Consider the following 16,027-nt stretch of genomic DNA (forward strand, 5'->3'; position numbering starts at 1 on the left):
ACAAGTTGTGAATAAAAAATTACAAATTTTTAACACCTGATGTATATCAGAACCTGTAAGTGTGGTACTATAGAAACAGAAGTTGTGAATGAAAAATTAAAAATTTTCAACACCTATATATATTAGAACTCATAAATCATGATTTGCAAATAGTTATTAAATTATTGTAAATTTAGAAATGAAAGTTGTTAATATATGAACAAAAGTTGTGAATCGAAAGTTGTAAATTTTTTTAATTTGAATAAAAGATAAAAGTGTTATTTTTTATTATTTCCTAATGACAGACACATCTCTTAGGACTCTAAAAAAATTATATTATTTTGTTAGATCAACTTATTATTTACATAATTTAAATAAATTTTATTGTTATTTTTTTAAAATAGAAGAAGCTAACTTTAAAAATAAATTTAAAAATATATTATTACTGTCACATTGACTAACGTTGATTGCCATCAGCAGACAAGGGAATCTTGCTGATCTGAGGCCTTTTACAAAGGTTGAAGAAAAGAATAAAGATAAAGATAGGGGAACATTTCAATAAGGACCTTCATGTAACATAATGAAAAAGAAAATGTCTGAATTTTTAAAATTTTATTACAGAATTTGATATTAAATTGAAATTTAATTTGTAATAAAAATAATAAAATTATTTTCATTTAAATAAATAATATATTATAAGTAAGATGATTTGTTCGTTCTCATACTATATATTATTTATTTATTTATAAAATATTATTTATTTTTTTACTTTACTTATTTATGATCTTACTTTCACTTGATTTTATTTCAAGGGTTATAAATATTTCGTAAATAAATGAACAACATACTGGACAAGAACAAACAAGTTGTTTTATCATAAATTAATACTTGAAATGAAATCAAGTGTAACTAGGGTTATAAATAAATGACGTTAAATAATTAATAATATTTTGTTAGTAAATAAATAATATATAATATGAAAATTAACAAGTCGTCTTAGTTATGACATGTTGTTTATTTAAATGAGGATAATTTTATTATTTTTATCACAAATTTAATTTCAATTCCGTATGAGGTTTGGCAGTAAAATTTCAGAAATTATGGGGTTTTTCTTTCTAATATGTTTGGTCAAGGGTCCCCACTTGAAATTTTTCCTAAAGATAAAGACAAAGATTAAAAAAAGGTAAAACTTTAATTTTTTTACAAAATTTGGGACAATGTTAATAAATGTCTCTAAATTATATAAATAATAATTTAGTATCTTAAAATGGCATAAGTACACTAAAATCTTTAAGAACTATTCTATCTTTAATGAATTAATATAAATAATTAAATTATCCTTAATTCATTATGTTGCTGAAGTATAGTGAATAACAAGTGCCAATCACAAGTTTTATTTAAATAATTATATTTTTTTTTAAATAGTAAGAATGCAATAGAAAATTACAAATCTTTATTTCAAATTCATGATATTCTTAAAGTTTTGTGTAAAAACAAAATTACATGAATATTATAAAATAGATAGATATTATATTCTTAATAAATGAAGATTTTCATGTTTTATATCAACTTTTTATAATTCATAAACCTGCAAAATTGTACGCTTCTGACAAAAATTGCCCATTGCATTAAGGGCCACTTGAGTTTGCAGTGCACTATTAGAAGCTATTAGGTTCAAAGTGTAATTTTTTATATTTTGAAGGGACTTGGCGTGATTCTCCAGACAAAAAAATCTCAACGGCTGAGATTGAAGTCATTGAACATGACACGCACATATAAAGGACACAACATAAATCGCATAAAATATAGGGAATCTTACCTTTTGTAAATTTCTTTGGAATTACTGTCCTGTGTACAATGAAAACCGTGTTCTATCTGCAGTACAAAAAAAATTATTTAATATTTTGCTATATGTTTTTTTATAACTATAACACATAAACTCACAATTGTAATAACGATGAAAGATACAATTTATAATTCTACATGTAAACTACGAAATACTCCCACCGTCTTATTTTATAAAATATTTGAAAAAAATTATTAGTTTAAAATATAAAATATTTTAATCAAAATAAAATTTTATTTATAAAATTTGATACATAACTAAGAAAACCAATCATTGACAAGGACTAAAAATACAGTGTTCAAGCAAACTTTTTGATAATGTTAGTTCATGATACAACTTTTATCAGCATATTGTTGCCTTTAGCATGGCATTAGCATCTAACCTTTTTCTTTTTTCTGTGTCTTCATTATCTTTTCTTTTGGCTATGACATGCTTTATAACAATTATAAGTGGTCATTGATTGGCTATATACTAATAAAATTATGCCAAGTCACAGTTTGTAATTCCTTCCAAGGATGAATTAGAGACTATTAGGAAAATTGACTTTTTCTGCTTTAATTAATTTCGAGATGTTTTGAAGATTAGAATTTTATTTTGAAATTAAAGAAGATTCTACTTGTAATATCAACCAAAATCTTTCTTTAAGTTCACCATCTTCTTCTACGGTGCAGTTTATTCACAACATTTTAGCTCATATATCTGATCTTCAGTGCAAAATTAATCAATATACATGTCTGTGTAATCTGATTTCTCATGGCAACTATTGAAAAAGCTTGAGACCCAATAAAGATTGGATGTGTGAACGCTGCTGATCGTGCACACATAAACAAGGGCAATAAATGGTCTATACTAGGACATTTATGTTTAGTATAATAAAAATATAAATAATACCTCAAATAAATAATAAAAATAGTTATGCAATAAAAAAATTGTATGATAGATAATGAGTATTTCACGAGTAAAATGCACATGCAATTTTAAAAACTTGATATGAAATAGTGAATTTTCTGGGCTACAAGAAAATATTCTCTTATAATAAATCAAACATGAAATTATCATATATTTGAGACTGAAATTCTCGAAACTTAACATCTACTCTGACTCACCATTTGCCCTTTACATCTAGCCCTACTCATTACACTCATTTAGTGTAAAAAATAGACCTCGTGGATCGCACGAGTCAAAAGCTAGTTCCTTTGAAATTACGGTTGCGTGTACAATGAAAACACTGTCATTTTTACAGTACAAAACATTATTTAATAATTTTTCATATTTATAACACAAAAACTCAGAATTGTGTACGCGGTTGAAGATATTATTCTGACCGACTTTATTTATAAATTATTTTTACTAATCTTATCAATATCAATATAATAACAATATAAATAATAAAATTTAGTAAAATTATAAACATAATTTTTAAAAAGTAAATAAATTATATAATATTATTTTTTTTCCTATTTTTTAAAAATAGTTTAGATATTTTATTTAAAACAAAACATTATTATCAATCCAATGACTTCACCCTTTTAAAAGGTGACCAATAAAGTGAATCAAAGAGAGTATAATTTATAACGAGTAAAGTAACAAATCTAGTCACATGTTATTTTTTCAAGAGTATCTAGTAGTCTAAATGATAGATGGTGAAAATAAATCATGAATTTTTAAAAATAAAGCATCTAGTAGCCCGGACAGACGTTATGTAGGCCTCACAATGACATGTGAAACTCCACATCAGTAGGTATAAAAAAACAAATATAACTATAAACTATTTTTCAAAGAGCACTGAATATCTTTTATTATAAAAAAACAGACCATCCATCGCTCTTTCATCAATTTTGCCTAAACAATATTTATTTTTATATTTATAAGACTCACAACACATCAATATTTTCAATATTCTTCCCTTTATTCTCAATCTCAGCTCAAGAAAAAGGGGTTTAAAGAATTTTTATATGAAAGAATTTACGAGAATGATACTAATAAAGTATAAGTTTGATTTTACTATGCATGAAAAAATTTAATTCTAGCTTAATTTAGTCACAAATTATTTTTTCTACTTTGTTGGTGTTGTCTTCATGAATGTCTTCAAATAAAAATTTTTTAAATTTTTTCTTTTCGAGTTGAAATTGAGAACAAAAGCAAGAAAATTAAAAAGATTGATACATTGTGGGTTTTATAAGTTTGAAAATAAATGATATTTGGTCAAATTTGATGATAAGGTGTTGGATTGTTTTTTTTTATAATAGAGGCTAGCAATGCTTATAGAAAAATAGTTCATAACTAAATTTATACATTTATATATGCTAACATGGAGTGCTACATGTCATTGTAGGCCCCACAAAAAATTCGTCCGCTGAAATTAACGACAGGCTATTCCGTTTTTAAAATTTCATAATTTATATCACACAGTTTAATAGTTTAGGTTATTAGATACTTCCATTGTGTCTACTTATGTGGTCAAATTTACACATTTATCCATTTATGATTATGTATGTAAATTATGAAATACTCCCTTTTTCCTATTTTATAGGAGATTTTGTGAAAGATTTGCTATTCTAAAATATAAAATATTTTAATAAAAATAAAATTTTATTAATAATATTTATCCTTCCTACTATATTCTCTCTCTTTAATTTTTTTCACAAATGAATTATTAAATTAAATATATTTTTAAAAATTTATATTTTTATTTTAAAAAATAAAATTATAAAATATATTTAATAATTTTTATGAGAGGTGAAATTTTATTTAGAAGTATGGCCTCAACTGTGGTTATGCGGTACAATTACAAACCTATCATTTATCCTATTACTTTACATTTCCTCCTCTTTTGTCATTCATTTTTGCTGAAACTGGGCTATAACTTAACATGGACACGTGGTTATCAATAAAATTACATCCTTTGGCCCATTATCAATAAAAAAAAGTTCCTCTCTTTTGAACTTCTTTGGCTCATTATATACTCCCCTCTTTAAAAAATATAAAATATTTTTAATTAAATCTCACATTTAATAAAATAGTTAAATTAATTCTGTCTTTTTATATTTATTTTATTAAATATTTGACAATAAATATAAAGTCATTCATTAATAGGGGCACTTTTGAAAAAAATAATAGTTACATTTTAAAATATTAAAAATATCTTATATTTTTAAACATTTAACTCATAAAAAATATCTTATATTTTTTTAAAATAGAAGAAGCTAATTTTAAAAATAAATTTATTTTAAAAAAATAAGACGGTGTGAGTATATGTTTGCCTCTTCCACCCAAAACCATCCACCTTTCACCTCACTTGAATGTTTGCCAAATTTGTTGCCCGAAACGGATTGAATTATATCAAATTTAAGTTTAGAGACTAAATTATAAAGATTGAATTATTGTTATTTTTAATAAAACAAGATGTTTGTATTTTTTTTCTGTTCGGGAGTAGAAAATGATAAGAAAATAACTCATAATGCCTTTGCCGCAAGGGCAATAAATCTTATCAGTGACTTTTTTTTTTAAAAGCAATATTTATTTTGACGGAATATATATATATATTATTTAAAATGACCTTTTTGTAATGACTTATGAACAGTTAAAGCTACATGATCTCTTAAACCATTATTACGCGGTAAAAGTTTTTGGCTTAAAATTCATGAGCCATAAAGTTGGGGTTTTAAAATTTAATGGAAGTAAAAGTATATCTAAGTTTTGGCACTATCAGCCATAAAGTTTTATACGGAAGAGGAAATTACGAATTATAATATTTTCGGTTAAGTTTAACATATTATAAGCTTTTCAAATGGGTTCAATCTTTATTGATTTATGTTTAGTAATAAAATGTTTTATAATTTTATAAATTAATTATGCATATGTATCGACAATCCAAATTTAATATTAATTTTTTAAACTTTTATTTTGATGATTATAATTTTAAAAATACTTAAAAATTAACTTGAAATGAAAGGTATGGATCATTTAGAAATAAAATGGAAGGCCTAGATTAGCACATTAATATATGAGCACCAAATGTAGACTCCACAATTTTAAGAAAAAATTACATATAGATCTCATGAAATAAATTTATTTATAAATAAATCTTATAAAATTCAAAAATCACAACTAAATCCTTTAGGACTTAAGTGTAGTTTGAAATTGAAATAAAAAACAATAATGCACATATTAAATACACACACATTAGACCAGTCAAATAATTTATAACTATTTCATCAGAATTTTACAACTATAACTTTTATTTTTTACAGCTTTAACTTCACATATCTAATAATTAAATTAATCAGTTCAACTATTAAATATGTAAAGTTATAATTGTAAAAAGTTATAATTATAAATTACGAATAAAATACTTGCAAATAATTAATATTAAACTTTGTTAATAACATATACTTGTTTAACAGTTATAAAAAGTTAAAATTATAATTATAAATTGTTAATGAAATAATTATAAATTAATTATTTGATTCATGCAATATATGTTTAATAAAGGTATTGTTGTCTTTGTAGCCTAATTTCAAATTACACTCAAGTCCCAAAGAACCTGGCTAAGATTTTTAAATTTTGCGGGACTTATTAGTAAATAAGTCTGCTTCACGAGATCTATACATAATTTTTCCATTAATTAAACATATCAAATATTAAGTACCCAAAATAGCACACATGATATAAGCATGGGAAGGAAAATTTAGTTGTGCACATTCACATTTAAACACCTCAACAAAGGGAAAATTCATATCCCAAAAGTACTTTTAGTTAACTCCCAATTCGTAAGCAAGGATAAGCAAACAGTCAAATGCCTACGAAGTTAACATGAACAATCCCTTGATTCAATACTTCTGTTTCCAGAATTGCATTCACATTTAACACTAAAGATTATATTCCCAAATGCATCCTCGGGACAGAATCAAAATGCAGTTAAGAAATATGAAAATCAACTCGATGTTACTTTGGCAAACACCCAAAAAAGAAAAAAAGACACTAGATGATACTCAATGATCTAGAAAGGCATCTTTGATGGGGCAGAGGAATATATTCAAAATATAAGTGCTAATCAGCTACTTTCACTTCTGCCCAATTAAAAGTTCCAAAGTACAAAAATAACAGGCATTTCATCACCAAGATTAACCACCAATTCCCTTCCAGAAATCAAGATTCATATTTGACAAGGTAGAAATGCCATCAGATTCTTCCTATGGCTCTAGATTACACATTACACATTCACAACCCCTTCTTAATAGGCACTTTCAAAAAACAAATAGCAATTATTCTCTTCAATTAACTGCTAAGCCGATTGAAAATACAGATTCTGGTGACATACCTAGAAGGGTCAACAGAATTAGAAAAAGACACCCTTAAAACAACGCAATAATGTTTTATGGAGTGGGAGTGTCATCTTCACCATCATCGTTATCGTTGTCATCTTTAACCGGCTTCTCTTGATTCAAGATACGCCCAGTTAGAGCATCCACAGGGCGAGTATCACGTGGTCCACCTTTACGCCCCATAGCCACCATTGGTGGTGGAGGCAATAACCCTGCTCGGAATAGAAGACGCTGTACCGGCTCTGAAGGTTGGGCTCCAACAGAAAGCCAATACCTGGGGAAGAAGGCAATAGAAGTTAATGCTGTCAGAATAGCAATTAACAATTATGTTCCAATGGATGAAGTTGGGCTAATAGCCAATCAACTGCTTAAATCAACAATGATATGCGTGTTAGAAATCTAAACAACCGTTGAAAAAAAGAGGAATGCTTACTTTACTCTTTCAAAGTTTAGACCCATTCTTTTTGCATTATCCTGCCCTGTTCGAAAGTAATACAAGTTGAAAAGAATCAAATGATATCATTTGAGCCATGTATGAACTTCATTGCTAAACAATGAAGACAACAGACTAACAGATATAACTAGACGTTCGCAGCAACTTTCTCTGGGGCTAGAGTGTATTAAATTCATGAGGGGAAAGCAACAAACAATGTCACCACCAGTCCACCATCAAAGACATTGCCTGGGTTTGGGTAAGCTAACTCCTTGAGTTACAATTTCAGTTTTTTTTTTAAATATCTAGTGGCATTCGTAAATCAGATTCTTATTCCAATAACTCGTTGAAAGCTAACGCTAACCCTATTCATTATCAGAAAAAAGTGGAGTAAAAACATCTCATTGATCCACTATCATTGTGTGCACCTACCAATACACCATAATCTATCTTAGTGGACACCAAAAACAACTCTGCGGAGATATAAATTAAAATCTGGTAACAAGTATAGCTTTATTTCCAACAAAATAATTTTGATAACGCTTCAAGTCCATCTACCATAAGCATTTAGGTTTCGCACTTAGGAATTGGATTGCCTTGAGCCTAAAATACCGCTCATATTGACGACTTTCTCTTCCTTTTCCACACTTTCTCGGAATTCAAACGGAAACAAGAGTGCTGCAGTTACCTCATACAAATGATACTTCCCCATACAACAACACAGATGGACATTCCAAAACAAAAAAAGGTGGAATAAGAGAGAAAAGAAGCGAGAACCTGGTAAGGGATTGTAGTAGCCTAAAACTTCGAGGTGTTTGCCATCTCTTGGGGATCTGCTATCCGCAGCCATGACCCGATAAAATGGCTTGTTCTTGCACCCAAACCTTGATAATCGAATTCTTACCACCATTTTTGACCTCTGTTTGTGTTGGCGAGGAACCCGACCTTATTCCAGCAATCACTTCGCGTTTTGATAGACGATAGGCTTCTTGGGTTTTACCCTTGCGTTTAATCAGATTCGGTGTCGTCCATCGGCCGCTAAAATTCAAAACGACAAGAAAACGATATAAGTATCAAAGCAAATGGCTATGAATAAATTTTAAAAAAATTAATTATTTGATCCTTAAAATTTCACAAAATTTAAACCTCAGTCCTTGACAAGTTCCTAAAATTTGATTTCTATCTCCATCCATCCTTGCTTTTCCATAAACCGCTTCAGGTCTCAATAAATTGTCAATTGTGGCACTTACTGCGTATGCTGAGATGTTGTCATCTTTTTAAGTTTCATGCCATTTTGAAGGATAGGAAAAAATAAAAAATAAAATCATACATAAGCAAGAGAAATTTCTTCACAAGTAGATTTCTGAAATATGCAATATGTCAGTGAAATTTCTTTTTTCAGTGTGATTACGAAGTAGCATTTTTCCTTGCTGAAAGAAATTTTGTTAAATAGATTTAATTTACAGTAATTGAAAATAGCCTAATGTAGAAATATTGTAAGGAATGAGTTATAAACTCATTAAAATTGTATGGATCAAATATTTATTTTTTTCATAAATTTGTTTATAACTTTTATTGATATGTTAGACTCACACTTGTTAGATGTAAAAAAAGTGATTAAAATATAACATTGGAAATAACAATACCAAAGACATTACATCTTTTCCCCTCTAAAGATATATATTACATTTTTTTTTTTTTTGGGTTAGAGCACCCAATATTTTGGGAATGTCCTACATGGAATTTGAGAAGATTTTGATAGAGCTCAAACTAATCCAAATCAAGCTAAGAGGAGCCCTATATCAAATGTATTTTTTGAAATAAACATTAGACGTATTTCTATCTTATATGAAATTTGAATGAGCTGCACTTTTCATGAATTGTGAATTGTGCAATTTGCTATAAATTTTATATCCTATATATTGTTTGGCAAACTAATTATTTTATTTTATATTAGTTATAAAAAAACCAAGTTTTTAATTCCAGATCCAGGCTTTAATTCCCAAACGCCGCATACATTTGTATAATCCAAACCAAGGAAGAGAAAAACTAAATGTTCTTTGATCTGCTTCTCAAAGTTAACACTATGAGGCTATGAGCAATAAGGTTTAACATCCCAAATACAATAAGTTTGTTGGACATAATTTGATATTTATATTTGTGTTCCACCAAGTTTAGATGAATAAGAACAAAACTAAGGTTTGATTCTTCAAGCATGTGCATTTCTCCAGAGGATATGAGATGAGTAAGAGATTGGGTGTTGGCATGACTAGTGACCTTGGTAAATACTTAAACATTCCTCTTATACATAGAAGAGCCTCTTGTATGTTGTTTGGACTAATATTGGAAAAAACTCAAAAAAGATTGTCTAGCAAGAAGGATAGATCTCTAACCATGGTTGGACATACAACTCTGATAAAAGTTATTTTATTAGCTCTTCCCACTTATTAAATGCAAACTATGACCTCGTCAAGAAGGATTTTGAATGAATTGGAGAAAAAGAGTAGCCACTTTTTATGGGATGGGAATGATGAGAACAAAAGAATTCACCTTGTTTCTTAGGATACTATTATTGAAAGCAAAAAATAGGGTGGCTTGGGGATAAAAAATTTATAGAAACATAATGAAGCCCTTATGATGAAACTTTGTTGGAATCTCTTTTGTAATAGGGATGCTCTTTAGGTGCAAGCTCTGAAATCAAAGTACAGAAATGGAAATAATAGTATACCTAAAGTCACTAAATGATAAAATTTGTCATTCACTTTGAAAGGTATCTCTAATGTATGGGATAAATTCAAGGAAGGAATGGGGAAGAAAGTTAGGAATGGTAGCACTATAAACTTTTAGTTTGATAATTGGTCTATGATAGAGAAGGTTTGGTTGACAATGATAAGAGACTATGTTGATCAAGAAGGTTGTTGGGATTTACAAAAGCTGAATTATTGGTTCCAATCGAACATTGTTACCTACTTGACCTGTGCTTGCCTGACCTAGTGAGGAAAGAATAGAGGACAAACACTTTTAGAAACTATCTACTGACATATGTTTTACTATTAAATTTGCTCATTCTTTTTTTTTTTTTTGTAAGTATGAGAAGGAGAACGGATAATATTTGGAAGATGATCTAAAGATGGCCTATAGCGGAGAAAATTAAATCATTTATATAGCTGGAAGGATGCATGCATATAATCTCATTAGGTCACATATTCTTGATGTAATCTCATTTTAATTATGAATGCATTTTTTCAATAAAAGAAAAAAGTTTAGTTGAACCATTTTAGCCTCTCCCCTCTCTCATTTTCTTTTTTATTTTTTAAAAAGGAAGTAATTAACATTTTGATCTCTACTTCAAGGAAAAATTGTTAATAGAGTATATTATAGTTAATATTTTTAGAATCAAATTGGATATTAAATCAAAAAGGCTAGTGGTTCGCAGTTAGTATAGGTTAATTCAACTTGATTGGACTAATAATCGAATTGATGACGTAATAATTAAATTAAAAAAAATCATGTATACATACATAATAATTTAAATATAAAAAATAAATATGAAATTACTATTTAACTTAAATAAAACCAAATATTTTAAATTTATTATGATTTAACAAGTCATATGATATAACATAACATCAAAAGATTAAAAACTAGGTCATTTTGTAAAAACAAAAAAGGAATTTTTTTTAGCTGTCCAATTTTTAAGAACTAAATTCAATTCTCAATTTGAACCTGGCTTCAGATCCAAATGCTATTCTAAAGTGGTCTAATTCGATTTAACTCTCCAAACGATATTTCGGCCCAAACTGAACAATTAACAATTCTATTTGACAGTTTAATTGTTTGATTTGATTTGATTTTTAAATTATTAGTTATAGTTATCAATTTCAAAAAGATCATTATTTTCAAGGATCAAAGTGTCAATAATTTGTTTATAAGGGATCAAATATGTACGCCACCCCTACAGGAAAAAAAAAAGGATTATCTGACTCCTTTTGAGTTTGATTTTAAGGGTAACAAGCAAGGACAAGGCTTTTTATTTTCCTCAAAGAACCATTCATAAAGATCTTGTCTCCTCTTTTGCAATCAGATTATCTTTTTACTCAAAAGCATTGGCCATCGGTGGCCCAAAAAGAAAAGCATTGCCCATCCAATTACCATTTGATTTTTTTAACATTTTAATACACACACACACTTTTTCGTTAAAAAATATATAACTTTTTTAAAAATTAAATATTTAAAAATATAATTCATTTATATTATTTTAAATTATAATCATTAAATTTTTTAAAAAATATTTTTAATAAATAAATTATTTTATATTTATTTTAAAATAAAAATATTTTATTAAATGAAGTAAATATAAAATGATAGTATTTATTTAAAAATAAATATTTATTTTATTAAAAATAAATTTTAATTAAAAATATTTTACACCCTTGAGACGAGTATGTTACGAAAATTTCTCATCCAATGAGCAATCAACATCAAATTAATTTTCAGGACGATGGCTGTAATGTGAGTTACAAGCTTTTTGACTTCCATGGGACAACAGCACCCAGTCATCTGACAATACGTCCCTATGGCTTTCATTGTGTTATGTCACGTCTCTTTATCACTTTGAAATTTTACAATTGTCATCGGTGAACAATAAAAATACTTATTTATTTTTAATCTGTATTAGTGATACCTTGTTTATTTTTTATATTCAAAATAAGTAAAATACTTTGCTTGTCATGACATAATGCTTGCGAGTGCACGTGATTAGAGCACTAAGATAGGTGAAGGCATTTCTACATATTAGTTTCATCTACAACTAAGCCCCAATTGACCCCAAAAAAATATCTATATAACTAAGCCCAAGGCCCAAACTAAGAAAAGGCCACGAAGATTGATCTGACAGTGTTAATGCAAATATATATACACCCCAAAATATGTTCCAATTTTGTGATGAATGGGAATTCTTCACCTCACGTTTATGAAGCTGCCACTTCGATTGATAAACGGAAACATCCTCTGCAAGGGTGGGTTAAATTTAGTGTTGACGGTGCAGTATCTGTTAATTCAAACATGGCTGGTTGTGGAGGAGTGATCATGGATAGCGATGGTACTTGGATAGTGGGATTCTCTGCATCTGTTGGTCAGTGTAGTCCTTTTGAAGCTGAAGAATGAGCTGTTTATAAGAGCCTTTGTTTGGCATGGGATTTGGGTTTCAGGAAAATCATTATTGAACTTGACTCAAAAAATTTGGTGGATTTAATTAATAATTATTCCGAACACCATTATAGTGTAAGCCTTGCTTTCTTAGAGATTCAGCACCTACTCAAAGAAGCTGGTGAATAAAACATGGTAGCAAACTCCTTAGCAAAATTTGGCATTTCTAATTTAGCTCTTTGTAATTCGGCTCCCCCATTTCTGAGGGACTTAGTGCAAAAGAATTGTATGGGATTTAAATCCCCTAAATTTTCTTAATTTCTCTGTATTTGGGCTCTGCCCCCTTTTCTTTATCAAAACACAGACACACACACACACACACATTTACACAATCTTCTTGCAGTGTAATTAAACAAGCAAGATAAACTTGTATTACTGTAACTTGAATTGTTTCAGAGCAGTACACAATCAGGTAGAGGCAATGTGAAACTCATCCAAGAGCAAAAGTGAAACAAAATCTCTATGCCAAGTGTGTATGTGACATGTGATCTTCCTGTCATTCATCATCATCAGAAAAACTGAACTTCATTGAGTGGGATTGTAAATCAATCTGTCCTCCTCTGTATGTGCCACGTTTTTTCTTGGTCTTCTAGTGACGAAAGTCCCTGTGCATGTCAATTAGAAGGCATAAACGTAGTTCAGACTGAATAAAGATGCATGCATGCATATTAAGTGACTGTTAATCAATTCACTCTGATAAGTATCATCATGATTCACATAGACAGTAAAATAGTCTTTGAACTTGTCCATGGAACATAAATTCATCAAGCTCCATAAGCAAATTATAGTTTGTTAACAGAAGCAGCAATCTTGCAATGCTAGATTTGATACACAAGAATTTCAACACATGCACAAAACAGGAGTCTCACAAGTTTGAATGAATCAGTTCACAAGTATCTTACGTCCATTACACTCACCTGCCTCTAACTTGGCCCAGAATTTCTTCTGCTTCTGCATACTAAGAGATGAATCATCACATAATTGTATTGAGATATATAGCAGACTGCGGAAAGGGTATCAGTTTACCATACCTTTGCCCAATAAGAGTTATCCTGAAGCCTCTCATCAGCAAATACTACCTCATCTGCTTTTGCTCTTTGAAATGCGTTCCCTGGTTTTGACAGAAACTAAATTATCACAGCCAAGAAGATTGTAATAAACATCTAGCTTCAGCAGTGTTATTGGGATCATAAATTCTTATGAAAGAAAAAGCAAAGACATGAAATATCTTATATCAAGATTAGGAAATAACATTGTGTTCTAGTAAGGGGAAAAGAAAATCGAATAAATGAAACAACTTATAATAAAGGAAGAAAATATCTCAAGATATTAGTACGAACAAGTAGGGATTTATGATACTGGACACTTTCAATTGAAGGGAAACCAGAAAATTTTTTTCTTTTAGTAGGCCGAAAATCCATTCTGGGATTTGAACTGTGGTATTATAAGATCCAAGCCTCCACTAAACCAAGCCAATTTCATCCTGTATAAAGCAAATTTTCCCAGGGAAGTGATCATTTGAAAACAGGATAATTACATTAGTCGAGAACAATGGCAAAACATCAATGTAATTCTGTTACAAGGGAGTAATACTAGGATGTAGTACTGATCTGCCGCATATGTGTTTCATGCGTTGGTTCTGCACACACCGAGAATGTAATCATAATAATACCTCAACTGACCCCCTTTTGTCGTTTCTTCTGAGACCTCTGGATTGGAAGATTTCTGTCCAGTATTCTCAAGGCCCCCATTTATCTTCACATCAAATTGTTCACCAGATGGCTGTTGTAACTGATCACTACCTTGAATAGTTTGCCTGACATTTGCTTTATCAGAATTTTAATCACTTTTGAGGTTTCCATTCAACTTCGTTGATTTCTGATCTCTCTTGGAATCATTCAAATTTTCTATCTTTCTGCGTCCGGGTTCCTCATCCATCTTTCCATCTGCAGGCAGCACATCAATTTCTTCATATGTGAGTCTTCTTTGCTTTTTAGAATCCTTCTTCTTCTTGCCTGTCACATCTTCATTTGACGTCTCGAAACTATCCTTGTTAGAATCAGTTTCATTGTGATCTCCAGTCTGAAGCCCCTCTATATTCCCAGCACTGCTTGATTTGTCTTTCCTTTTCTTTTTATCCTTGAATCGCTTCCCTGTCTCACCAATGACAGTTTTGGCATTTGTAGATGCATTGTCCCTTAATTTGACTGTCGTCACTGTAGGTAGTGATTCAAATTGGCTATCATTCCTATCACTGCTTGATTTATCTTTCTTTTTCTTTTTATCCTTGGATTGCTCCTCCGTCTCATAAATGACAGTTTCGGCAACTGCAGATGCATTCACTCCGACAGAAAGAGATTCAGAAGCTGACTTGCTATTCTTTTTCTTCTTTACTTTGCACTTTTTATCATCATCCTGCAACAAGGATCCACAAAGTGTCTTGTTAGCAAGCTCCTTTGTCTTCAGATGTTGCTTTTGATTCAGGGCCCAAGCCATTTTCTCAGCTCCTTTACCAGAAAGAATCAGAATTTAGATTTCTATACCTTCTCTTCTGATGTTAATTTTGATTCAGGGCCTAAGCCATTTGTCAATTCCTCAGAGTTGTTTCCACTGCTAGAACTTTCATGAGTTCCCGATTGATGAGCACCAGCATCATCGTCACTCTAGTCAGTTTTCTTTTTCTTACTTTCATTTTCCAAATCAGCTATCAAAATCCTCTTCATCTTTCTTGGAGTGCTTGCCTGCAGCTAGAAAGTAGAAGGTCCGGTATAATGATCTAATTAACTGTGTCTAGGAAGCAACAGAATGATGATTGCATGCCAAGCAATGAGAGAGGAAGAAATTGGCTATGACACAACACGACCCGATATATTCATGGATTTTAAGCATATCTTGCTCCTTTTGATTATTGTTATTTTCCTTGACATCCTTGCTACCAAAAGGAGAAAGAAAAAAATTGGGAAACAAAAAGGGAAGGCTCAATTAACGGATATTTAAATCACAAATAAAACTTTAAAATCAGTAACAAATATCAGATTTAAAGAGACCAAATGGTGCGAAAGCAATTGGAAAAGAGAAATAGGAACCTCCTAGAACTGATAGGCACATAGAAGCTGTAGGCAAATCATCAATGAGAGTAACTAGAACTCTCAGGCTGATTATATCCTTCAAGTTTTCACCATCACTGGGGAAAAACTGATTAAGTAATCTAAAAGTCACATATGGCTTCTCCAT

The 16,027-nt window shown here is 29.8% G+C and overlaps 2 protein-coding genes across 2 annotated transcripts; both read right to left on the bottom strand.

The window, feature by feature from the left end:
* Positions 1–6,840: 6,840 nt before the first annotated feature.
* Positions 6,841–8,556, bottom strand: LOC129320070 (30S ribosomal protein S16-2, chloroplastic/mitochondrial-like). Its single transcript, XM_054965217.1, has 3 exons — positions 8,363–8,556; positions 7,586–7,631; positions 6,841–7,426 (listed from the first exon to the last, which is right to left on the bottom strand). Exons 1-3 carry the CDS (start codon positions 8,493–8,495, stop codon positions 7,204–7,206), a joined length of 402 nt encoding a protein of 133 aa, XP_054821192.1. The 5' UTR covers positions 8,496–8,556; the 3' UTR covers positions 6,841–7,203.
* Positions 8,557–14,557: 6,001 nt separating this feature from the next.
* LOC129319690 (uncharacterized) lies at positions 14,558–16,027 on the bottom strand. The gene is made up of 2 exons (XM_054964779.1): positions 15,880–16,027; positions 14,558–15,300 (listed from the first exon to the last, which is right to left on the bottom strand). Exons 1-2 carry the CDS (start codon positions 16,025–16,027, stop codon positions 14,633–14,635), a joined length of 816 nt encoding a protein of 271 aa, XP_054820754.1. The 3' UTR covers positions 14,558–14,632.

Source organism: Prosopis cineraria, unplaced genomic scaffold (assembly GCF_029017545.1).
Source record: "Prosopis cineraria cultivar Desert tree isolate PC_DT_omini unplaced genomic scaffold, ASM2901754v1 PC9, whole genome shotgun sequence".
Classification (NCBI taxonomy): domain Eukaryota; kingdom Viridiplantae; phylum Streptophyta; class Magnoliopsida; order Fabales; family Fabaceae; genus Prosopis; species Prosopis cineraria.